The sequence below is a fragment of the Aythya marila genome (genome assembly GCF_965140915.1).
Source record: "Aythya marila genome assembly, chromosome: 10".
NCBI lineage: Eukaryota > Metazoa > Chordata > Aves > Anseriformes > Anatidae > Aythya > Aythya marila.
In genome coordinates this window covers 12,495,258-12,522,786 of record NC_139051.1, presented here as the reverse complement: position 1 = coordinate 12,522,786, position 27,529 = coordinate 12,495,258, and the positions used below count along the sequence as shown (strand labels likewise).

The following is a 27,529-nucleotide window of genomic DNA, read 5'->3' as shown; positions in this document are numbered from 1 at the left end:
AGTCAAAATAAAACAAAACAGCCCAAAGCCCCAGCCCCAGGAGCGCTGATCGCAGCAGGTTTGCTCCTGACGTTGTTTCTCTGACTGGAGCCAGAAGGCGCAGAGGGAATGTAAACAAGGTGATGCTGGCACCAAGGTGTGCGTGTGCGGCTGCCCCAGCAGGAAGCAGGCAGCGCACAGACACGGGAATGAAAACTGAAAGAAGCCACGTTTTAGTAGCAACGTGTTCCTTTTTGGGAGGTATGATGTGAGAAGGAAAATCTCTGATCCCCACACACAGCTTTCTTTAGTCTGTACAGAACTGTGTTTATTTCCAAGACTGGCTCAGGGTTCTGAGCCCTTCCGTGAAAGGGGCAGGTGGAAGGGCAGGGGGAAACCAGAAAACTGCAGGGCGCAGGACCGGGCTGCTCCCATCCTCCTGCCCACCTCTGGCCAGGGCTTGCAGCTCTAGTTAAGGGGCTTCTGAACCACCATTAAAAAAAGCATTACAGAGCACTGACAAAGATGGCAAACAACCCAGTACAACTTTCCCTTTTGCCTTTCTTTTGAGCAAGGTTCAAGTAATTCTGTTGAAACATTCAGTTCAGGGATTTAAGCTAACGCCACCTCCATTAAAGAAACGTGAATTGAACTTCGCTTGCAGCTTGCTTCCCGCTGTCATGTTTCTCCAGGGCCTGTCAGCTGTGTACAGGAAATAGTTTGAAGAGTGGGTAAATTTTGCTTGGAAGTCAGTCCCTGCTATTTGGATTCTTAGAGTTGCAGGATCCATATCACACAATAACTATGATGCGTGATCAAACTACAACACTCCATTGCATCATGTATTTCTGGTTACTTATATGATACAGCTTCACAAGGTCTGACTAAGCAGAGGTCCCTCTCTAAGAGATGCTGAGCAGCTTTGCTTACCCAAGAGAAAAAAAGAAAAAGTCATACGCTGCATCTAAGACTCATAAGTCCAAAAAACAAAACCATTTATTTTCTTTTACAAAAATACATATTTGCAGTCATGTAATAATATTTATCAGTTGTTACCAGCTTATATGGGTCCAAAAAACTACACAGTGCTCCAAGTTAAATTTAGAATAAGAATGGCCACTTATTAATTTCTAGATTAGAAATCATATTCATCATGGTGTGCAAAAGAAATTCCAAGTTAGAAAGTAATGCTAAAGTGAAGTAGTTTAAGTAACATAATAGATACATTAAACTTTTGGTCATGAGTAATTGTATACAAACCATAACAGTATTAAAATACACATCTTCATAAAAATACAATTGTGACACTATCTAAATAAGACATTTTTAGAAAGATGGTATGAAATATTTATCATACAAAAGCATTTTCTTATAGCAGGATTACAATGTCATGTTTTTAAAAGTTCTATCCAAGCACTTAAAAGCAGATTTTTTTGATAACCGTGATCCACTTGTTATACAAAAGTTTATGCTGTGCGTACACTATAGCATTAAGTTTATTCTACTTGAAATTGGTCAAAGTACAACACTGCATGTGGAGCAGCTGAGTTTTAATTACCACGGAACCTTGTTCAAGAAAAACATCATGTTCTTGTTGCTTAGTATGCAAGAGGAAATTATTCTTTATGCATGTCTGCTATATGCATATACCAAGAACAATTTCCTACTACAATCTTTTCTTGCCACAGTTTGACCTCTCCATAGGCTTTTGTCAGCTGAACCCAACATCATCTCCTCCCACCCTGTTAGCTCCTCAAAGACCCTACTGGTGTAAGTAAAAACAAACAAAAATAATTAAAAAAATATATTTATAAAAATTTCAAACAGAAGCTATGATCTCCAACCGAAACAGATTGCGTATCAGCTAATTCTACTGAAGTCATTGATTTTAAATTCTGTTTTAGAAACTACTGCTTACTTCCTGTGATGAATACTGTTACTGTGATGAATACATTTACACTGGTGATCCACTTTAAATCCTGAATGTCAGCAGTTTAAAGCCACAAATTAGTATATATTTATTTAAGGCATGTGAATAAGAGCACCCTAATTAACTGACATTGAATAGAAAAGGCTTCTCTTCAGGAAGTTTCTGTCAGCTGCCTTCTGTTCTCTAATGATTCTCTAAATCAATATGGTCTTTGGAAAGAGGTTAAGAAGGTGAAAGGAAGAAAGTTAAGAACCAGTCTGATGATTTCAGCTGTCCCTGAAACAGTTTTGTAAACTGTTGATGGTTTACCAGTAAAATACCTCAAATATGATGCATACTGACCAAGTCACATATTATCCAATTAAAAAAAAAAAAAAAAAAAAAAAAAAAGGCAGATACTACATCAACAGGACAGTACAGGATCAATATTGCTTACCCCTGAGTTAACAGGATTGGGTATAGCAGCACCAATTAGAAAATGTTCTGCAATGCCAGCACTGCACTGTGGTCCTATACTGTGGTATAATTTCAGATGCCCACAGATTTTTCTTTAAGAGCACTTATTTGAAACGTTATTAGACACAGGAATTCCTTTAGTTGCATTGGTACTTAAGTGGGGAAAAAACAGTGAAAATATTACAGTGGACTATACTACTAGTGTAGTCCGTTTGTAGTGTTAACGTACTATTTAGATATGTGTCCTGAACTTTGTAAGCCACTGTCTTCCACAACACTACATTCACCTTCCATTTTCTGCACACATACAAACACACACACACACAAAAGGCCAGTAGAAATCACGTTGTGCCAGTTTTGAGCAAGATATCCTGCAAGTCATCTGGAAGTGCTAGTATAATATCATGGATGTGTGCCTGCAGCTTTTTCAGTGTGTCAGTTTTCACGGGAAGATGTTCTCTGTCAGCCTGCAACTGCAAAATGTACAATAAGAAATTACTTCTACCAAAAATGCCAGTTTACCTCAAGAGACACCAAAATAACATATTAGCAAATCTGGAAAATTAATTCCTCATTTGTCAACCGAACAGGGATTTGGACCTGCTGTTCTGGTCAGAAACCTGCCACAACAGGTTTCCTCAACATGCATACACCAGCATGAGCTAACACTGATCTGGACTTCCAGAAATGACAAGAAAGTTTGGTTTTCTGCTTCTGTAAGGATTCAGCCTTGCTCCCAATCAGTTCCAAGTGTTTTTAACTAGATCTCTCTGCAATGCTTCTAACATAGCTGGCTAATGTTGGGAAGCTGGCTCACTTTCAGTCATGGCTGAACTGTTTGTTTATAGTAACTGGAATGACTGATTCCTTTAGCCACCTAGATTTTAAAGAGTATTCTTGCTGAAGTACTTGTGAACACAACTATATAATGCTTCTACCTGGTTTATCAAAACAAATTACAGCCATGTTTAATTCACATACTTACCAGTTTGTTCTTTAACTTTAAGACAAGATCCACCGCTTCTACTTCAGTATGCTTCTGACTCCAGAAAACCAAATTCTAACAGAATAAAAATTAAACATTGAAGTATTTATATGGCAACATATATAATTTTCAAAAGTGGTATTAATTTACGCCTACTGTTCATAGTGGCTCTTCTCCTTTTCCTTATTTTTATGCTATTCACCTAACTTGTTTTACTCATATACTGTCTCTGAACTGCAAAATCTGCTTTATTTGCAGGTTCGCTCAGGACTTAACATAAAAGGAGACAAAGGCACAACCACAATATGAACAAATATAGGAAAAAAAATCATGCCAAACAGGCTTAGTTTCAAAAATAGCATCTACAATGCAAAACGGCAGTGAGTATTTTCCAAGCAAGATTGGTCAGCATGATTATAGATTAAAATAGTGCCAAGCTGCACTTCTTGTTTCTAGGGCATTAAAGGAAATCTATCACATAGCTGATAACCAGCAAAATGTAGTTAAGTGAATTTCCTTATGCCAATTCTGTTCTCTTCTTCCTTTACTATTCACCTATTAAATACATTTTCTCATGTACAGAAAGATTTTAACTATTAGATCAAAAGAAAAAGCAAACAAGGAGCAGAAATTGTAATAAATTTATGACATAAATCCTTCTCTTTGTAATAAGTTAGTATGAAATATACTTGGATATATTCTAGGTGAGCTAACTGGCCTAGCTATTGCCCTGCAAACTATTAGGTTGCTCTACTTGAACAATCTGTTTGTATTCCTATAAAGTACTGTTTAGGAGTTGACAAATCCAGGGATAAAAATCAATAGCTTATTTTAAATTAACTAGTGGATCTATCTATATCTATTTAATTTTAAAGCTGTGATGTACTTTTTGCTTTTCCTATTCCCTGTTTAGCTGTACAATCTCTTCTCTGTTTGTGATGCCTTTATTTCAGCATAATTTGTGTCAGAACAACTGGCTGATAGCTATCTCACCTGCTTATGTAAAGAATGGATCTTACAACATATGATTGTTACATACCAATAACAGATTTCGCATCTCAGTTTCTAATTATTCTTGATTAGTTGTAGGCTTATTTCCTATCAGTAAATAATCGGTTGTCAACTTCCGATGGTATTCACTTAGTTTATACCTTCAAAGTTAAATAGTAGCTCAAAGTGTGTTATGTCAAATGAAACAAAGGGAAAAGAAGCTGAATGAAATAACATTGCCAAATAGGAGGAAAAAAACACCTTTTTTGAGGAAAAATGTGAAATTCAAAATATATAAAAAGAAGAAAAAGATTAAAGATTTGTTTTATAAATGATGACAGTCGTTTAAAAAAAGGAAGCTGCCTATCATACTGTTTTCTTTTGTTATGTTAGTTCTAGCCTGTACTTGGTTAACAAATTCATGTTTTGTTACATGTACTTGACAAAGTTACCAACTTTATGTTCAACCAATGCAAACAGCAAAAGTAAAACTGACTTGAGGGAGGTATTTTTTTTTTATTATTACAAGTTGATAAATACAATCATGAGAACTCATTTTTCTAACCTCATTACAGAGTGCTTCTAAATGAAGGGCTTCCAACTTCTGTGTCATTTCTTTCTGCCGGCTCCTAAACCAGCCATCAAAGTTTGGTGATTTCAAAAAATGCCTGTTAAAACAGAGAAACAAAATAAAATTTATATTTTAATTACAATCCTGATAACAGTTTTCTATGTCATCAACTGTAAAGTAGTTATGTTTGATGTTGAATAAGGATCAGGGCCCTTTCTCTGTTTACTTTCACAAAAACATGGTGTAACAGTAGCTTGTATTAATCCAAAAAAAAAATTGAGAAATCAACATAAATAAAAGGTGTCAGAGACAATAGATGTCAGACAAAAAAAAGCAAGGCTTTATTTTAAATATCCCTATTTTTATTTCTGTGTTTGATTGGAATCAGGTATGAAGTTCGGGGAAAAGTCCAGTTCTAACCTCCCAACAGATAATACTTGTTTACAGGGACAATTTCTATTAAAGTATATTTTCCAAAAGTCAGATTTATAAAGTCTTACTCAAACCAATACTGATAATAAGCATGCTCAGAAAAAAAAAAAAAAAAAAAAAAAATTTTTGTTTAATGTTGGTGAAAGAAATGACCTGTAAAGTCCTATCCAATCTCCTTTTAAACCCGAAGTGAGCTGTGGTCCTGCTTTTTCTAGCGTCTTCATGAATTCATCTTGGCTAAAATGCCTCAGTTGCGGTGGACTCTACATAAAGACAAAAAAAAAATCATTAGAATACTGTAACTGTCTTCTCCAATCACCCACCTCCATCTCATGCCAATGGTATTTCCTTACCTTCCACGGTGATATACATTTTTGCAAAGGCATTAGACTTGCCACATAACGTTCCTAGGGAAAGGGAAAAAAAAGGTTGCTTGCATAACCAGTATTTAAGATACACAGTCCACGTGTATATTTACTTATCACTTGTGACCACAGAGCGTTCTCTTCTAAGTAATGGTACAGGGTGGGGTCATACATATTTGCCACGTGAGAATATGAGAAGGAGCTTATCTAATCCCATTTTCATTTCTCAGCTACAGAACCTGACATCAGCAAGGTTCTAGAAGGATGGAGGAAAAGGGAAAGCAGGACAGCAAGCAAACAAATATGTGAAATATATATACCCTGAACTCCAGCCACTAGTTAATAGTTTCTCATCCTATTTTGGTAGCTCACAGGTGCCTTTGTATCCTGGGTGAATGCCAAACACTAATCCCATGTTGTATCAAGTATTTGGAAGGGGTTTTTTAACAGTCTCTTACACAAAGAAATACAGAACTACCCTACCAAATGCTGTTTCAGCTGTGGGCCTCTCTGCAGTATCAACGCTTGGCAAAGGCACTGGCAGCACTTCAGCTGGTTATCTCAAGCATCAGTGGTGGAGACATTTCTTAGGAATGCCAATCCGAAGCTTAAACTCTGACTACAGGGGGCAGCTCCACCTTGCCAGCTCACACAAGCACATCAATACAAACTGTTGCACATGGCCATACTTTTTTGATCTATAAACACAATCAGCTTTGATAACATTATGAAAACAGAAATTGGATGCCAGTCATGGCATGCTCTAAAACGATGAAAATTTCAGCTCATTCACTGAGTGTTTAGGGAGCTCAGAAAGGGATCATCAGTATGTACAATCCAATGCCTTAGGTATCACTTTCCTGTTTTTAAACACTTGCCCAGAGAAATGACTCAATCTCATACAGAACTGTTTGTGAACGTCCTAACTTCAAATGCTAGGTAAGAGCACATTAGAACATGTTTACATCATCCCAATGACTAGAGAACAGATAGCAGATTTCAGTGTCAGTGCTAGTCAAAGTCTCCAAGCTGTCAGCCTGCATGGATTCAGCAACATAACCTTAATATTCATCTGTTAGCATAAAGGTTTGTCACTAGTCTGCAACCACTAGAACTGGATTTCAATTTACAGGGCAGGTAAGTTTTTACTATTAGAGTAGATAAATTTTCCTACTTTTAAGTTTCTTTCAGCCAATTCTCATCTCAGTCAGGAATTAAAAACAATCTGGTGAACATTTAGCATTCCAAGAAACCCTGCTTACTGGCTAGAGATCAGGCAAAATTTGCCCCCTCAGCTTACTCTTAGAGATTTGAACAGGTGAAGTAACACGTTTAGAGAGCTTATCAGCAGGCATCTGCCACTTGCTGAAGAGTGGGATACTGTAAAATAAATTATTCTGATTCACTGAAAAAAGTAATTTGTATGACACCCTATTAGATGAAAAGTAGGTCTATTTCAACCTTCAATGTAAGTCAGTCTCTGTTTTGTAAAATTTTAACAGCATCTTGTAGAGTCATCTGAACACGCAGAGTTTGCTGGAAATTGGTTTTATTGCACCCAAAACCAGAAAAAATAAAACTTGATAAAGCAAACTCTTGTGAGAATCATTCCTTTACAGGTTGAGCTGGCTGATCTGTCATGCCTTAGTAGAGAGATTACCCCTCAGCTATCATAACACATTACTACAAGAATCAACAATTTTAGAGCTCTTCTCATCACCAAGTACTTTCCAACTCTACTTTTTCAAAACTGCCATTTCTCAAGTTCAGGAGAAACACCCCTTTATTTATATGCACATACAGAAAAAGAAAAACCTCCAACAGAAAAAAATTCAAACAGAAAAGGGGTGGGGGTGTCAATTACAAGTGTCAAGGAAGGATTAAACAAACTTCCTTCTTAACCCGTGTTAAAATATATGCACAGTTATACTTAGCATTTTCACATGCTTGCTTGTGATGTACTGTGTATCGTTTATGCAATCAACTTACACAATGAAGCATTCATTTTTTGAAATCTGAACCTGCTGTCTAGGAATATAAACATTTCTTTCTCTGACATTAAGCTCCCGCATCGTTTTTCTGCTAATTACCATACGTGAAGAAATGTAACACTACCGTATTTCAGAAAAGTCAAGACATAGCCTAATGTTAAATTTCTGCAGCTCAAATATTATTCATAGAATCACAGAATGGTTGAGTCTTCTCTTCCCTATGCTACTATGCTAAACAGCCCCAACTGTCTTTCCTGGTGTGCCCCAGTTCCTCAGTCAATCATCTTACTGGCCCTTTGCTGGACTCTCTCCAGAAGTTCCATAAGACTCTTGTACTGAGGACCCCAGACACGATGCTGCAGGTGTGGCTTCATCAGTGCTGATTAAAAGGGAAGGTTCACCCCCATTGGATCTGCTGGAAACAGCCCTCCTCCTGCAGCCGAGGATACCACTGTTTCTCTTTGCTACAAGGGCACACTGCTGACTCATGGTTCACCTGGTGTTCACCAGGACCCCTATATCCTCTTCTGCAGATCTGCCTTCCAGCTGGCCAGGCCCCATAGGGAATGCTGCATAGGGTTATTCCTCTCCAGGTACTTTGCATTTCTCTTTGCTGAACTGCATGAGGTTCCTGTCAGCTCATTTCTCCATCCTGTTGAGGTCCCTGAGTGGCAGCACAACCCTCCAGAGTATCAGCCACTCTTCCCAGAGTTGTGTTACCTGCAAACTTGCTGAGGGTAAAAGCTGCCCCATCATCCAAGTCATTAATGAAGATATTGAACAGTACTGGACCCAGTATTGACCCCTGGTGTACACTGTTACCAAAAAAACCTTCCTTGTATTACATATACAAAAAAAAAAAAAGTCTAACAACTTACTAGTGGAATAATGAAACTTTCTGTCAATTCTAAGAAGTATCTCCGAAGAATCACACTCTGTGCTTCTGTAGGACGTTTCTGTTGCACACCCTTAAAAAAGAAATCAGATAAGTCTGATATGTAAGTAGGGCTTTTTTTTATTTAAAATAAATACATAAATGAATGAATATTTGTTCTAATATTCCTGTACTCGTTTGCCATAAGCTTACACATTGTACCCCCTTCTCCTGAACCATGAAAGGAAAGCAATAGGATCAAGTTCCTTCTGCACATTCAAGCCTTCAATAGCTAATTTCTTAGTTTGTAAGCTCTGATTCTTGAACACCTCATGGGTGAAATTTCTAGACTAAAGAGACACGAGAAGGATGGCAGAAGTTGGAAAAAACAAAACAGATAAACTAAGCGCTCATTTCAATTATCTAAGACATTAAGCTAGCTTCGTGAATTTTACCATTCATGTTGTTATAGAAACATATATAAGAAGGCCTTTCTTCTACAGTGAGAATTTCAAAGTATCTATTCAGTTATGAATCAGGGCAAAGGAATCAGAATGCTGTTTCATTTTAGTTATGTAGACAGAGCTCAACCCTAAATGAGAACATTGTAAGACAGCATATGATAGTGTTTCCATGAAGAGACTTACAGTATTACCTTTTGTAACTGTTTAACAATTTCTTCATCTTTGTTCAAGTATGGCTTATAAGAGGTATAAACACCTAAAGAAAAAAAGCAGTAGCATATAGCCAAAGGAAAAATGGTTTGTTTGTTTGTTTTAAACTAAAAATACTGGTAATTTAACTCTGAAGCAACTTGATTACCGGGTTTGGAGTCCAAAGTTTTTAGGTTCTTCAGTTTTTTCACTTTCACCTGCTTTGGAACATCACCTGCCAAAACATTCAAAGCCACCTTACTAGAAATCTCCATTCCTGTTGCTAGGTATTAGTATGCTATATGTTGCAACGATTTTTAGAAACTTTATAATATTTATAATAATATAATAATTTACAATGATGTTATAAAATTTTAATAAATTATCAAATATTTGTAATATTTATAATATTATCTAAGACGTTATCTATTCTAAGAGGTATCAGAAACATTAACAAGCATCCAAGTAAATATACAGAAACATCCAGTAAGAACATTAACACCTTCACACAGGCTTTTAATTTATATAAAGGTTCTCTGTTGAAATAAAAACTAAAAAAAAAAAAAAAAAACAAGACAACCTTCTGAACCGAAGTAGCCAAAGAAAATACTGACTGTTGAGCAATGAATGTTTATTTCATTCACTTCAAACTTTATTCCATCTTCCTTTATTTCTTAGGGTAAACACTTTCAGGAACAAATCATTAGTACCTTAGCCAAAATTAAAGTCATTAGATATATATGAAACTAAATAGTAGTCACAGACTATGTGTTATAACAAAATCCATTTAAGTCACTGTTTCAAAGTAAATGTTTTTTCTTTGTTTGTTTTGTTTTGCTTCTAGTCAAATATATTCTTGTCCAGCCCTAAGACCCTAAATACTGTTAACAATCTTGCAGCCTTGGTAGAATTTTCCTCTTATATCTCATTGGATAATAGTATAAATTATTACTGAAACTGCAGAGTGGGGAGAAAAGGAAAAAATAAAAATAAATCACAAGCCCTCTTTTTGTACCAAAATAAATGAAGTTCAAAATTCTAACGGCAGGTCAGACAAATACATCTCCAGAACTTCCCAACTAAGCATTTTACACAGTTCCTCTGGAACTTTAAAACTTCAAACTTGAAATCGTGTATCCAATTTGAAAGCAACCTAGTACATGGCCTTTCAGATCGATAGTCTAAGGAAGAATCTATTTTTCAGATCTTAACTACAGAGTTCCATCCTCCTCCTTACGAAACAAGTATTCTGAAGCACAGACAAGGTAATATTTTGAAGCAAAGCAAAAACTTCCATGACTATAAAAAATTATAAAATCTGATTATAAAAAAATCTTCCATGATTACATTGAACACAGTAATCTTTAATTACTTTGGTACATGCAGAAATACAAGGTAACTTGTTTTTACAAATGTTATGGTATATTACCCTAATTGGATATTTACACAGTCCTACTTTCAGAACAGAGAACCTGTCACAGCAAACAACTACAATCAGGAATTTCCTATCATAAATGCAGCACTGCAGGATTTTATTACAGACCAGCCATACATATGATATCAAATATTACATTAAAATTAAGGAAGTTGTCCACCTTGAACAAATAATAATTACTGAAATGTTAGAAGACTAGAATTATGTTATTAACTTAGCTTTTTTAAAGGATTTTACTTTCCATGCACTTGCTGTAACTGATCTATTATATTCTGCTAATCCTAAAATTAGTATCAGAATCGACGTTTCTCAATTAATACCTTTTTGGTAGAATACAGAACCAGGATTGTGTGAAAGTTTAGAGAAAACATTATTACTGATGAATATTGCCACCTTTTCCATTAAATATATTGGATTGGGCAATACAAGACATACAGTACTCGAGAACCTAATTTCACTTGACAGATATTTATTTTTTGACAGGTATTTGGTTAGTTGATGGTTTGTTGTTTTTTTTTTTTTGACAGGTATTTGGTTAGTAGTAAACTAAATTCATTAAACTAAACTAAATTACATGTTTGTTTATAAATAAGTACACAGTTAGATCTTGTCACACAGGATTGTAGAGGATGTTTATACTTTACCTGGAAGTTTAATATCTCCAATCCGAATAATGTGGGGCCAGTGCTGGAGTGTTTTAGCAAAAAAAGGATTCGTCACCCCTAGAATGACAGATGGTCTAGAAAAACAATGACAATGTTTAAAATATGACAGCAAGAGCACATGTCTTAATCAATACAAGAGGTCAACTATAATTCTTAACTTGAAATTATTCTGGTTTTGTATTTAAGAGTTAAATTTTAAGTTGCAGGTAAGACAACATGTTTAAAGATTCTAAGTTTTAAAAAACAGCCGGACAGATGTCTCAAAGTCTGAACAGCAGCAGAGAATAAAAGTGCCATACCTTCCACTTGACGCTCTTAGCTATTTCCTGCCCACTTACAATGATGAGAACAGGATTATCTAACACTATTGCGGGCTTTGTTTGTTTTAAATGAGCAGAAATTTAACCCTATATTTGAAAAGCTAATTGCTATGTTTCAAAGTTTCATTATGACAGACTCTCAGTACTTGAACATTGATGTCCAATGCAACTGCTGCTGTTTGTTCAAAACTTCTCAGCTGAGCTACTGCTCAGAGGACAAGATTAAAGAAAAAGACACCTGCTGTTCTACTTCCTTTCCAATGCTTCAGAGTCCTTTGTTAAAAAGCAATTATTAGGTTATTAAGTACATGAACATTGTAAACTTGGGTACAAAGCTGTTAAACTGCCAGATTTTCCTTTCTACTCTGTGTATAGAAACCGGCTTTGAGGAAGCATACAAGCAGAAAAAGAGGCAGTAAGTGCAGGGCTGCAGAATTTGGGACTTATATCATGATTACATCATGTTAGTCCTATATTTTTTCTATATAGTGGCTGCCATCTGTTTTATAGCCAAATGTTAGCTAAGGACAGAGTACAATTGAAACCTCACTGGAACTGCTACACTAAAAATAGCTTATCATTACTTCTCCAGATTGGTTCTTAAGAATCTTATGTTTTTAACATGATGACAAGTGGGTATAAATTTTTATGCTAATCTACAACTATTTTTGACTTACATTCCTGCCTCTACTTACTAATTATAACAATATATATTTTTTAAACTCAGGCATGAAGAGATAGGACAAAAATCTGAACGCAGCTTTGTAGCTTGGTATAATGCCTAAGCTATTGAAATAGCAACTTTCATCTCCCAGCCTCATTACACCATAGAATGAGCAGTGCGTAATCACATCAGTATCTCTGAAGTCTTTGCTTGCTTTTCACTGACTCAAGTTTCACCAGTAAATCAGTTCTTCCCAGTCCTATTGCTCTTCAAGCATGTTCACCTGGAAACACTTCATTCCACATACTGATTACATATTTACACACACACTATTGTGAATTCAGTTTCATTATTTTTGGCGTTTCTATAATCCTGCTAAAGTCATGTTTATTGTTGATTTAAATTCAGTGGGATTTGCAGATATTGCTTGCGATTTTTCCCTGTTATCATAGGAGATTTACATTTTCTCTTCCAAAACAATATAAAGATCAGTGTCCATACAAATGTTTCAACACATTCTTCCATTGCACTCTAAAAAAGATCAATTTGCGATGACTTATCCATTATTCTTATCATTATGAGAAAATCAGCATAAACAGTAAATAGTCTCAAACAATCACAACCCTAGGGATGGATAAGTCCAGCCTAGCCTAGCCTAACATAACAATTATTTCATGCCTATTGCGTGGAAACTAAAAAGCAGCTTTCACATGTAGTTGATTTGGACCAATGTACATGAACTGACACTCTTTTACTAGCTGGAGGAAAACAGCAAGGTTTAAAGTAAGGCTTTCTTTCACACAGAGAAGTTTCTCTGGGTTAAGGTAAATTGGTAGAAAATCATGAGGAATGTTGTTTTATTGCTACGTGTAACACAATAGCAAGATTTTGTGGTAAACTACTTGGTCTCTTTTAGAAGCATACTTAATAGAACCAATTCTGATTTTGTATCACTGAAGTAACATTTGAAAAAGCTTAAGTCAAAACAAAGGAAAAAAAACAAAACACTCCTTGCTCCCCTCTCCCTAAAGAGAATAAAAACACATAGAATCTGCATCATCTGCATTCTTCCCCTTCTTAGAGCCACTGCTTTAAACACCTATTTCTAGCCTTGCCATTTTTCTGTAAGAAAGCCAGAGAAATTCTAAGGTACTGAACAACCTTTATATTTTGCTACAGATGAGTAAAACGTGGGTGACTAAAGTTTAGTTAAATTCTTCTTGAAATTATTTTTAGAAGTTAAATTACATACTGTATAACCACGCCTCTGGAATACAACTGGAAGCACAATGCCTATGTTTAGATGTTTTTCCACTGGCAATACTTTTTTGAGAGGAAAAACACAGCAAAAAACAAACAAAAACCCAACACAACTGCCACTGCCTGTTGAGGAACTAGAAAAAATTGTTTACAAAATATAAGTGAATCTAACACACATACTCCATTTCCCAAATCAAGCTGCATTTAAATAGCATAAGAAATAGCGTAGGTGTATGCTCTTAAAATACAAGCAGAATATATTAATCTTTTTTTAAAAAGAAGCAGACGTCCTTAGAGCAGTTTTAAAAAACTGTTTTGTACAAGATTTGAGACTCATGCTCTTAGAAAAGGATCTTAACTTCTGAAGTATTTGCAATGTTTTTCTAGCAAATTTAGTGAAGAGGTACTTTTGAAAGGACAGTCTCACCTAGGACACCAAATGAACTAACTTTGCAAAACAGACATCCAGATGTTGAATTCTAGATGTGTGTTCAATTATTGCTTAAGATTAGTATAAAACAATTTCCAAAGGAGCTATTCCAGCTATTGCATAGGCAAAGTGTTACTGAAAAGCCGAACTTAATCTTGCTTTCAGACTTCCATTTTTATTTATGCTGTGCACAAGAGTCCTATGAAGCTCAAATTATGGCATTGTTGAGTAACTTCTTTATCCTATCTAACTGCAGTGACAATTTAAAATGTCTCATTATTGTATTCCATAAGATAAATCTTAAAATCAGAATAGTTGAGTAGTATCTTAACACAGGTTTATGGTTACAGGTGACTTTAAGCAACACCTTCACAACAAAGTTTGGTTTACTTACGGGGCTTGTGTGCGAGTTGTATATTCTTTGAATTCACTGTCGTGTATGGTAAAGTATGGCCTGAAATCACTGCAGTACTTTAACGGTGAAATACAACTGCAAGGTAGAAAGAGTAGAAGTTTGTTGTATGTATACAATACAAAATTTAATGAAAGAAAAAGCTAATCTAAAATTTGTAAGGCTTTGTTATATTCAGATAACTCCAATTGCAATCAGCTGCAAGCAACAATGACCCACTTATTCATCAGTTTGGCAGCTCCATTGCATTTACCTCACAAGTGCCAACACAGTTTCTGAAGATTCTGATGGTGATGGTGCCATCACGACAAGTGGTTCTCCTAGCAGTACTAGTTCCCAAAGCATCTGGATGTGAAAGAACACTGGACAGAAACACCTAAAAACAGATTGAGAGATTTTAATACATTTAAAATAACCAGAAGGAATGCGTATCTGGTTAATAACTGTATAAAAAGGTTTCCAGGAGAATTTGAGTCATTTGAAAAATATAAAATATTATTGTAAAAGAGAACATTTAATGAACTTGCTTATTTATTGCAATTTCATGTTGTCTGAATTCTTTTTTAGACAGTTTTATGGAAAAAGAGTATTAAAAATAATACTGGTAAACAATAGCTTGTGACCTGTTAACTACGTGTTATGGAACCCTCAAACTTTGACTTGTGGGAAATTCACAGTTAGGAACAAATCAGTCCAAATTCCTACCTGAAAAGGTCTACTTCATGAACAGTGGGTAAGGCCATAGAGATCTGAGCATTTGCCTAAAAGACATCACAATACTAGCTTTTTAGTCATCACAGGTATTAAAACAGTTTGCCTTAAGGGCTTATATATAGTAGATGCTATATACCTTATGTACTGCTACTGTACTACTGAGGTTGTAGTGCATTGTCTCCCCAAGTAACTTTTTTTTTTTTTAATGATAAAAGCAAGATTTTCCTAGCATACACACACTCACCCACCCACCCCCTTATGCGACTGTCAGACTGAAAATTATAAAAAAAACACTAAAGCTGTTTCAAACAAGAGCTGTGCTGCATATGAAGGCAAGGACAGATTTATTTTATAACCAGCTTCTATGGGAAAAGATTTTTGATGTGATTTTTGTCCTCCAAAAAATAGTTTTGTATAGCTTCACTCTTTAAAAAGATGCTTAAGTTAAGTAATTTTGTTAGCCAACTATCCTTTTCCAGCAGCAGAACAACTCGTGTCATCTCCTGACGTGCCCAGGGTAACAGGATTAAAACACTTTTATATGAAGAATCCAACACTTCTATTCAAGAATCCAATACTCTTCTATTCAAAATTTCAAAGACTGGAATTCATTATCATCAAAAATATATAAGGATTTGCTATCAATCTTTTATGAACAAGCTTAAAGAGAAAGAACGAAGGCAGCTATTTAGCTTTGTCTTATGGTTATACACAACAGCAGTATCTAATCTCTACCTGGTGCATGTTCTGTACTATTTGGGTTGTTCCAGGCTTGTCACGGTATGTTGGAATCCGCAGCTAAGAAAGAAAGACAAATAATTTCTCCTGGAATCAAATCTGGCATTGACCTAAAATAATCACTTTCAGATAAATTGCAACATTTAAAGAGAACGTAATACAGTACTGTGCTTAACTTACTCTCCCAAATATTCATATAACAATGAATACATAGCTTAAGACTACAGACAATTATTACAGGAATCGATATGCAATGCTACGTAGCACTATATTACAATTTGAATATTAGAATATGAAAATTATACTTACAATAAATTCTTAAAATAAATTCAAACCAACCAAAAGCATTCAAATGCTCAAGAGAACAATCTAAAACAAGGTTATGGGGTTTTAAGGCGATACAGAATTACTGCTAGGAGGGGGGAAAAAAACCCACAAACTGTCAAAACATCAGACTTCTTTGTGGGTATGGCACAAAACCCAAATATAGTGAACAACAAATATATTTTTCTGTCCTCGCAGTCTGCATCTGTCAGTCTTGTAGTATTACCAATTCAATCATACTGAAAGCTGGTGTGTACAAATACATGTAATTTATACACAACTATTAAGCTCACTGCCCTAGCAGTGTAAAAACCAAACAAACCACAATATGGGGACAATACCCAATATGCAAACAAGACATACATATGTGACATTTCATTATCATGTAGTGTCCAGAAGACTGCAATATTAAATTTGTGCCTACAAAATAGCTTCAGAAACTTCTCCTTTCTCTCCTTGGTAAGGCAAATGTGTCTGGCCATAAGCTTGAAACTATCTGCTAAGAATGTACTTCTGCCTGTAACCTCTGGATCCATCAACTCCATTTAATTGCATTTCAGATAAAGATACTGTGGCTCCCAGAGGCACAATTCTTGGCCACCTACAGTTCTACAGTTCTCCATGCACTAGATCCAACTTCTTTAATAGACTTCTTCAGACGTATTTCCATTTCATTGAGAATTATCAACAGGACAAGAAATTAATTTCTTGTGCACAGGCCAAAACAGATTTTTGTTTGTCAAACTTCAATAACAAGAATGTTTTCCATCAATACATTTCATTTGGTTGACTGGAATTTAATTACCAGTATTTTCAAGTGTTACTTAATATTTGACAAATATAATTAGCATTAAAGCCTCCTGCATATTCCAGAAGGTTAATATAGAGACTGCAATTAATAGTTGTCTTGAAATATCTCTTTTTAATATCCACAAAAAGCAAATGTTAACCTACGCACCAGAAAAAATAAAAAATGACCCCCTCAATGAAGGAACCTAATGAAGACCTCCCCAGCTTTTACTCAGAGTGGAATAAGTCTATTCTTGTTCTGGATGAAGTATGAAAGTATGAGACACTGAAAATAAGGCAGAATACAGTGAGTACATGCTCAGCAAATGGAGAGGAAAACACCCTCAGAGAAAAGAGGTGCTGGAATACTTACCTTCATTATAATACCCATGATAGGCAAATGTAGTATCTCCCCTGGAATTGGTGGTGGCCAGCGATCAACATCACTACAGACTTAAAGAAAAACAAAGTATAAAGCATAACACATACACATACAGCTAGTATGGATATGCATTAACTCACGGTATTGTAGTCACCTTTGTGCACACTGAATTTTTAAGTTAGTGCTAATACCCCACAGTATTATCTTTTCTTCACTCCATACTCTAAGGAAGTTTTACAGCAATGTTGACTTTCTTAATATACTATTCCATTAGAACTACAAAGTTTTTCATTTCATGAAAATAGTATTATCTTGTCTTCCATTTTTATAACAGATTTGTAATTCATTGAAGAAATATTATGAGAAAGCATGAAAGTACATTATTAAAAAACTGAACATGACATAAACATTTAAGCAAATCAGCTACTGTAGAACAGAGACACAAGTAATTAAGGGAAAAAAAGTCCTAAGAGATATTAAAAGTTTGCCTACAAAGTTTTCCAGCATTTTGTTGTAAACAATTGCAAGTATCATTACTAATTCTAGTAGTAACTTTGTTTTAGAACTTATTTTGTTCATAATACAACCTGTCAAAAGTCTATATACAGGTAATTCTGTTTATTTATATACAGGTAATTCTTTTATCAAGAACAGCTTCCATAAATTGCTGCTCAGTGCCAGTACATAGACTCAGATTTTGTATGGGACAGGTTGATGCACCTGTTATCAGTGCTGCCTTGTTGCTTCTTGTATTTTGTTAAAACAGCCCCCTCTGCCAATGCAAGATGACATTTGTACAGTTGCTTAACAAAAGTTGTCAGAATGCCTGAAAGGACTCGATTTGTCAAGAGTACACATTAAAGGTTGCCATCGGCTGCTTGTACTGAACAGCTAGTTCTGAAATTTATGACAAAATCTTAAATATTTTTCAGTGGGGATCAACTCTCCCACAAAGGATCCCAAACCAGATTAGTTCTGTTCAATGATCTAGACAGAAATCAAGCCAGTTTGCTGAAGTTTTAGCCCTCCACCCTGCAAAAACACAAACGCACAAACTCAACTGTGACAGTTCGTTATTTTTTCCAAAACAGGTATGTGATATTGTAGGAGCGCTTCAAGAACTACATAATAGTAGCACTACCTGCTTCCAGGAAAGCTTCACTTTTTTCAAAATATTCTGGTGCTATTTGCTTAAGCACAGTGCGAAAGAGATGGACATATGGCAGCTTGCTGATGAGGACCAGCGACTGGAATAAAGAGTTACAAAACAAAAATGCAACTTCAAGTTAATCACTTGTATTGCAGTTCTACTGATTATCCTCAGAGAACACCAAGTGTGACTTTTCCCACGCACATACAAGCTAACCACACATTTTACCACAGGCCATTGAGAAAGAACTCCCCAAATTTCCCAACTTTTTGTTTTAACATAAAATAGTTTTCTTCCAAACAGTGCTGCTGGAACATAACAAAGCTGACGTAAAATTAAATCAGTTTACTACAAATCACCAAAGAATTTAGTTAAGAGAGCAAGATATTCTTCCTGCTTCTCTAAGGTCACTGAAAAATAATTAACTTTGAAATTTGTATTTTCCTAGGATAATTGAAATTACCTTCTGGAAATAGCCTCTTTTTAATGATTTGTCTCGAACTTGTCTGAAATATACATAGCCATAGTAATACGCTGGATCTTTCTGCAAAAGAACCAAAATAATTAAATATACCAACCTGAAAATGTCCGTCTTTTGGAAGGATTCTATAAGTATTTTAGAAGTTTATTTACCTGCAAGCTCCTAAGTTGATTAGATACAAAAAGAGTACTCTGCATTAAAATATTTTCAATTACTTCAAAGAGAAAGCACCAGTGTGTGGAAATGGAGTTGTGCTTTCTGGCTTCACTATTTTCATATCTACATTCTCTTGAAATACCATGAAAGCAAAAATAGAATTAATTCCCTATGGAATCAACACTCAAATTTCACAAAGATGCACTAAAAAGAATTTAGCAGTTAAAAAAATTGAAGAAATCCCAACTTGAGAAGATAAATACTAGTCTTTTAACATATAAGTGTTATAAAATATGCTTGGATTATTAAGGAAGCATGCTCTCACATTTCAACAGTAAAACATCAGCTTCATACATGCAGGAATTCAACTATTTGCCGCATAAACAGATTCAATTTGAATCTGAGAGTCAAACTCCCACTGGCATAGTTAAAATACCAAGAATGACTTTTTGGTCACTACCTCTTTTAGATAACTCCTCCATCTTCAAGAACATGAAGGGAGGAAACAGAGAGAGACCTCTCAACTTTGTGAGTTGCTTGTTTGTTTTTGTCTTATTTGTTAACATTATAAAGTACTTTGGATTCCCTATATGGTAAAGGTTCCTGCAATCTGATATCCACATTTCCAGTCAGTAACAAAATAGCTCTGGTCATCAGTTTGACTTTTTGCAGTCCAAAATCCATTATTAGTTACTTATTATGATAATGACATACTAAAAAAAAAAAAACATCTGCTCAGCTTTATCTTTCAGGACATCTAGTTCAGTTTTTGTTTTTCGAGCATTTATCTAAGTGTTAAGACCTATTAATTAACATTATCCAGAAGAAATTAACATTATTACTATTATTTTTAATTTCCAACCTTTAAGTAAACTGGTAGATCTCTATCCAATTGGTCCAGAAAACAACACAATGAAACTTTCCTTCCAGGAGACCGTCGAAATCTAAAACAAAACTGCGTGTCCCCAAGACAACCTACATAGGGGGAAGAAATAAACAACAAATTACAGTATTTTGAATTTGCTTAAATATTAGGACTTGTCCACAGAAAGAGGTAAAATAGATCTGGTTCAATTATTTTGCACTGCTATTATGCCCATTTATTTATAAATGTATACATTTGGGGTGAGTGATTTGGCACCTGTGGCAGCAATAAATAGCTTTTCTTCAACAAGAGAAAGTAAAGTCATTCTACCTCACAGTGAGTTTATTAGCTGTAAAGACTTAAGACCTTAATGTCCCTGAAGAGCTCCACTAACAGCTGTCCTCCTATTGTTATTACCTATTTTATTGGTCTGGCTGTACAGTTTTCATCTTGACCAAGTTTCTTTTCTCTGTTCAATGACAGTATTTAGCCTTTTTTTGATACCAAGCTGGGCCAAGTTAATAGAGTTGCACTGTAAGAGCAAGCCCAGGACTACTATTAGTAACTTTGAGGGTTGCAAAATGAACAAAACTGAACAAGACTGAGTGAAATTAAGACATATTTATGTTTTGACAGTGTGTTCAGAATAATACATATATTTAAATACAAATATTTGCTACTAACACAAAGTCACATCAGAATTCCAGGAAAGGACAAAAACATACTGTCCCATAATAACCCAAAAAGAGTAAAGTTTCCCTTTATTTCTATTGAAATAAATTTCTGAAAGGAAAATATAATTAAGTATGTCAACTATCTGCAGTCTGAAAATAAATTTTGGCCAACTTCGTACCAGACATCAAAGAAAGACATCTCCAGGTGGAACGTAAGAACTATAGTATCAGAACTTGTAGCACTGATGCCTTCATGACTATGTTCTTGCCGTTAAAAACATTGCTTGCCGTTGAAACAGAGGACGCTCCAAAAAAAATACCTGACGTTCAAGTAGAAGCTAGATAAGCTGAGCAGACTGCTGTTTGGCTAGAATCTTAAGAACACGCAAGCACATTGCGCATTGCGGCAAACCTGTTAGAAAAATTGCCCCTTTGGAATGCAGTGTTAGTAACATGAAAACAATAAATTGAAAAACAACCTCTCAAGCATTGCCAAGCCATGGTAAGCAGACTATTTTTACTCTAACAACGGAAACCTTCATGTAAGTGACTATAAAAAAGATCAATTGCTGAACCTATAGCTATTGTTATTGCAGTAGATTTCCAGATGGTAAAGGACATTCAGCATGGGGAAGCAAGTGTAACTTCTTCATTAGAGTTTTGCTCTTACAGCTGTTAGACAACATTTGTCAAGCTCTACAGGAAAATAAAAATCAGGAAGTGACTACTGATAATCTGGACTCTTAACAGCTGTCTTTATACTAGCCAGTGCTAATTGACTGAACAGTGTGGCAAAGCTCCACACTCCAGCTAACTCTTCAGACTAACAAGCTCAATTTCATTATTTATTTTTTTTTATTTCTCCATCAGCCACATGCTTACTGCTACAGCAACCACAGGCAGTTCAAATCCTCAGCCAAATTCATGTGCTTGTGCAACTGGCAGCATGGATTAATAATGGCACAGTCAGAACATCCAGGCTTGAGGCTCAGAATCCCTTGAAGCTGCAGTGGGAAACCACAATGCACCAAGACAAAGCCAAAAACACCACAACACTGTACTCCAGATGCCAGCCAATTCAAACAGCTAGCTGAAACAAGTGCTTAAAACATGGACCTAATCATCACAAGAAAAATACCGTATATGCCAATAACAAAGCACTACGAAGTTACTCCATGTTTTCAGTTAGTTCCCTTCATTCAGAGCAAAACCAGCTATTATAAAAAAAACTACCACAGAGGACATAAAAGTAAATTACCCTTTATCATTAACATCCTGGAGAATTCATCATATTGTGAATGATATTTGAGAAGTTCTTTATGTACATAGAATTCAAAAAGAATGGTAAATAACTGTTCTTTTCTTTACTACCCATGCAGAAGAGTCAAATATACTGTTTTAAAAATAACAGTATCACATAACTTCACATAAAAACACAAGTGTTATGATCTAGCACCTGATTAAATCTTTTTTTTCCCCTAAATTCATGGTCACCAAGAGTCTTAGGATGACTTCTATTCATAGATACAAAAGCAAAAAGATGAAGTGATCTGTCAAGTTCTCCACACAAATAAATACCCAAACCAAACAACCCCTCCCAGGCCCTTTATGCCTTTTTAAGCCATGAAAACCTAGGAAAGACTGACCTCAAATTTACCTACAAGCTAGTAACTTCCTCTACTGCTGTATTACACAAAGCTTTTATGTTACATGCTACAATAAAAATAAATCAGAAAGGATAGCACATACTTCCAGCTAATTTTTAAACACAGGTTTTATGAAGGTAACCCCTCTATACCATTTGAAACTTCAGCCTACCAAAAATCAAGAACAATCAAGAACCTGCAGATAGTCACATCATAAAGAGAAGGTGGTTTTTTTTCCTGCTGAAAGGAAACCCTCTTTACATACCCCTATTCTGCCTAACATAACTTCACTAGCACTTACGTGGAAAAGGAAAAAAAAAAAAATCAGCCTTTGTTCCTAATGCATTATTTTGTACCTTTAACAGCTTTCAAAGGTTGGACAAATTTATAACCATTAACAATGAGAGTAAGAAGACAATTAACTCATTTTCTCTTTCAATAACAGAAAGACACTTTTCCTCTATTTATACATAGGATATCAAGAACAGTGAAAATATCTTAAGTTTAATGACATTAAGACAGAGGACAAATAGCTAAGGCTTTTTTTTTTAAATGATGTATGCCAAAGCTCTCTCATATGTATTAAAAGCATAGATCTGCATCACTTGATATCAGAGTTATGCTGCAGAACAACCAGAGAGTAAGAACAGTATCGGGACAAATCTGCTACTACAAGCTTTGATTTTTGTAAAGAAAAGAATGTGAAAAGAAGCGTCTGTACTTTTGCCATCTCTTTCTGCAGGTGGTCTAAGTCATCAGCCACATGCCTCTAATTCCTCTTTGGCAGCAGAACAGGAAAAGTTTAGATGAATGAAGAATTCAGCAAGCAGGACCACACAGCAACAAAAGCAAAGAACAGAGAAGAAAATTTAAGATAATGTAAGTTTTTCCTTCAGGACTGTTCTCTCTCTTGAATTTAAAAGTCCATTTCACCGTTAAGAATTTAGAAAACATACATTTACTCCTTTACGAGAAGAGGGTCCCAAATCCCTTCCATGAGTTTCTGAGCTCTGTGCCTACGCTCTTCTCTTCAACAACAGCATTTTTACTTTGTTTAAAGGAGATATTAAATATTCATTCTTTACTGGCAAAGAACTTTAAAACCTCTGCATGCATGTCACCTGGAAGCTGTTACATACTCACATTCCCAGTATTTCACTTATGCTAAATAAAGAGTTCTCAGACCTTACTGCAATACAGACAGTTATATTAAGTTATATTAGACTGTGATATCAAGATTTGCACATGAAGAATTTAATCTAAAACCACGGATGTTTACTGTTAAATTCTTTTTTAATGTAGCAACAGATGAATACAGAGTAAAAGAAGAACTTACCTGAGTTGGAATCTGGAAAAGACAGATAGCAAATACTGGTTTTCTAAGGAATAGGAAAAAGGAAGAGAGCAGTTATATTTCCTGAATTACTAAACTAAAAACAGATGACATACTTACACAGCAACCAAGACTTACCTCTTTATCTGTGAGTTTTGAATGTGGAGGATATATTACCTACAGGGAAAAAAAAAAAGTAATATTTTATTTGAAAATAAACTGGATATAAGCAAAAAGTTTCCCAAATATTTTTACGATACAACACTAAAATACTTGCAAGCTTGGCTATTTTCAGTGTTAAGTTAGTAACACTACGTGTCTGTTCCTATTTCTCAAATGCTTTTAGGCTAATGATCTTGGAGAGTACAGATAAACATCTTTACATGGTGTTCTGGGTGACAGTTGGAGACCATATGGGTACACTCAAAAATTCATAGTACTTGACATTTTGACACGACTGGTCTTAAGGAAGAGCTAGCCTTGATATTTAACTTGTACCTAGAAGAGGCAACAAATTATTCCAAAGAAAGTCAGTAACATTTCATTGTCTGAAACCTGTTGCACTGGGGTTAGTTGGGTAGGAATAATCAAAATTCAATTGCAGTATCAATATAGATTAATACTTAACTGGTGAAGGATGAACACTGGTGCCCTAATGAGAGCTGACAACTGTGAAAGCTCAATTAATAAACTGAAAAAAAAACACTTGAACTGACAGAACAAAAAATATATACATTTCATATTGTTTACAATGAATAAATCAAAAACAGTGCAAAACAATGTAAGACATGGAAACATCATTTACAAAAAAAAGGAACTGGATGTACAAAATTCATTATTATGCCAATAAGTAAAAACAGAACATTAAGGAAAAAAAAATAATGAGATGCTTGAACTTCAACTAAAAGGTACTAAAAAAAAAACAAACTACTAAAATGGGTGGCTAGCCTGTAAGCAAAATAAAATCCAATATAAATTCAAAAATAATGTTTCAAACAAGGCTTCAGGGCTTCCACAGATGAGAACCTCTGTAAGAACAGAGGTTCAGTGCAAGAACAGTAACACAGTGTAGAGTCCTTTCATACTACTATACCATTAACCCATTAACGCAAGTTGACCATATTCAGTTATCTCATTTCATCTTGTTTTCTACAAAATTTTAAGTAAATGTATCTCCTGATAATATGTCATTCTACTCTATAGAAAGCAACAAATACATCCATTGGCAGGTCTCCATATAAGCAGACTTGCCATTAAATCCCCACTTCATTTATTTTTTCCTCAGTCTCCTATCCAGTGACTTCTAGATATACAACACACTATAACTAAAAGCTACACGTAGCTTTTAGTATACACGTAGCTTGTTCCACCTATGTTCTACCGCATACTGCATGTACTAAATTGCACTTCCTATCTTCGTGTTTCTTAACCTCTTTACATTCTTTTGTACTAAGGTGATGATGTAAGGAACTTACCAGAAGTAATACACTTGATCAGAACTCAGCAGCTGAACAATGCTAAAGTGATCTGCATCTAGTCAGGTAACTAGGACTACACACCTGACTTTAATTCATATTCCTTTTGCTCACTAACCACTGTCTTCCCAGAAGTTATGAAATGTTGAAGTGAAATGAATGAAATATTAAAAACAGTTGCAACTTTGACCTCCATTCTGTCACATCTCCTCAGCCTTTCTGACCTGCATGGCCATGTCAGAATGATGCTGTGATAACGAATGCAAGCACAGCACAGGTGAAGTTTTAAACCTTTTCCCAATATTTTGAATGACCTTACTAAAGAAGTCCAAATAGAAAAGAACATGAACACCATTCATGTGAGCTACTGCTATGCAAGAAGGTGTTGAAGCTGCCTATCAAAAGAACACATGCAATGACAGAAAGAGAGCGCAAAGTGGACACAAAGAAGCAGAATTATGGGAGACCAGCAATGTTTCCAAACATTTCCCTTTATAATCTACATGTCCTTTACACACTTTTTTCTTTCCTGCCTGAATTAATAAATTAACTTGCTGGGCAAGAAAAAAAATAATAAGCCTAAAACACTAATTTTCTGAAAAATGGATTCCAGTGTTACAGCAGACCCAGCGTCACAAACTCCAACTGTATTATAATTTTAAGTGCATGTTCTTATAAGTGAAACTTGAAAAGTTCCTTCAAAAAAAGTAACTTGTAAAGTGTGGGAAGAGGAAATTATTGGAGGAAATGTAATATTACACTACTTAGAAATCACTTTCCTCCTACTCCCCCCAAGCACAGTCATCAGAATTTTCTCCTAGAATTGCAGATTTAGGCACGGAACTGCTTCTGTCTAGGGAGTTTCCAAAAAAGAAATAACACATCTTGTGGGTTTGAAACAATGCAAGTGTTTACATTGCATTTCCACATCTTAATTGTCTGCAGTGTTAAGTAACCTAATTGTTAAGGATTACAATGGAAACTAACCTAATTATTTGTCCTGCAGCAATACAACTGAAACAGCTCAGGTCTTACTCCTGTATACATTTTGAGTTTCATTCTGTGTGCACTTTCAACTAAAATTAATGGAACTGATAACTGTTTTGAGTTGTTTGCTGACAGGACAAGGGATACTCTGCTTCCCTCATCCACCACAAACATTATCTGCTTAAGTCAGAGGTTATAAAGAAATACCTGTCTTGGTTGTTAGCAGCACTCTATAATGTTAGATGAATATAACTCAGACAATAACGCCAGTGTGCCTGTTTATTATTTGTATTTCTCTTGCAGCCAACAATGCACATCAATTACGTATTTTAAACGTTGTAATAGCTACCTTTGTTGAACTGTAAGCCAGTCTGCCATAAGCTTATACTAACAGCACTTTAACAACAACCCAAAGAACTAGAGAAAGGACACTCTTCCTTCCACACCAACTGTTTGCTGCACAATCATATGATGAACACGGTGGAACAGGATGTGAAACTGATCCAAATGAAAGTACACTTTTAGCTTGTTTTCCATCCCTGTCATATTATCATTAAGGTCAAAAAAAGCACGGGAAAGGATCATCTGTCCCAATGCAGTTCAATATGCTGCTCCAGAGATGTCTGTGCAAGATGGCAATGGGCAGCGGGAAGCTAAAAGCTGCAGTGTGGGGCAGCATCAGTAGCTCACAGCTCGCTGTTCATTTAATAGTGCAAGGAACGTACTTCAAACGGTTATTTTGGGCTCCCTCAGGGTTCCTCCAGGGCTCCCCGAGGGCTCCCCTAGGGCACCCCCGGGGCTCGCTGTAACATTTTGTCCACCCCGCTTCCCTCACACCCCCCGCCGCGTAACACCGGCCCCTGAGGAAGCTCCCGATGCCCCCAGAGGACTCCCCGATGCCTGCGGGGCGCAGGGAGGGCCCTGCCCGGAGCGGGGCGACCCAGAGAGGGGGAAACGGGGCCGCGCTGCCGGTACCTAACGGTGCCCGCACCGCCGCCTCACCCACCTCCACCGCCTGGCCCAGCTCCAGGTCGAAGCCCACGACGCACACGCAGTGCAGCCAGGCCGAGAAGCGGTCCCAGGGCAGCAGCGCCAGGCACGGCTCCGCGTCCTGCCCGCCCTCGGCACCGGCCCCGCCGCCCCCATCCCCGGCGCCGCCGTTGCCCGGGCCCGGCTCCCGCAGCGCCATGGCGCCGCCGCGCGTCACGTGACGGGGCCGCCGGCACCACCCCTGCCGGCTCCCACCCCCCCGCGCCGTGAGTGGGAGAGGCCGCGCGGGGGCCGCGGGGGAGGGGGCGGGCGCCGCCGCCGGGCACAACCATTGTGACCGCGGGGGGGAGCCGTGGGTTCTTCTGCAGCCCCCGAGCTGGGCTGCAGGGGAAATCGGGCTGAGAGATGGGGAA

The 27,529-nt window shown here is 36.4% G+C and overlaps 1 protein-coding gene across 1 annotated transcript; it reads right to left on the bottom strand.

Moving 5' to 3' along the window:
* Positions 1-963: 963 nt before the first annotated feature.
* On the bottom strand, positions 964-27,318 carry DENND6A (DENN domain containing 6A). Its single transcript, XM_082768143.1, has 20 exons — positions 27,133-27,318; positions 23,803-23,841; positions 23,668-23,710; positions 20,009-20,121; positions 18,973-19,053; positions 18,501-18,606; positions 17,351-17,430; positions 15,862-15,924; positions 15,118-15,173; positions 14,666-14,788; positions 14,395-14,490; positions 11,306-11,400; positions 9,396-9,461; positions 9,229-9,293; positions 8,578-8,667; positions 5,697-5,750; positions 5,497-5,606; positions 4,906-5,008; positions 3,351-3,425; positions 964-2,838 (listed from the first exon to the last, which is right to left on the bottom strand). Exons 1-20 carry the CDS (start codon positions 27,313-27,315, stop codon positions 2,707-2,709), a joined length of 1,773 nt encoding a protein of 590 aa, XP_082624269.1. The 5' UTR covers positions 27,316-27,318; the 3' UTR covers positions 964-2,706.
* Between the last annotated feature and the right edge of the window lie 211 nt (positions 27,319-27,529).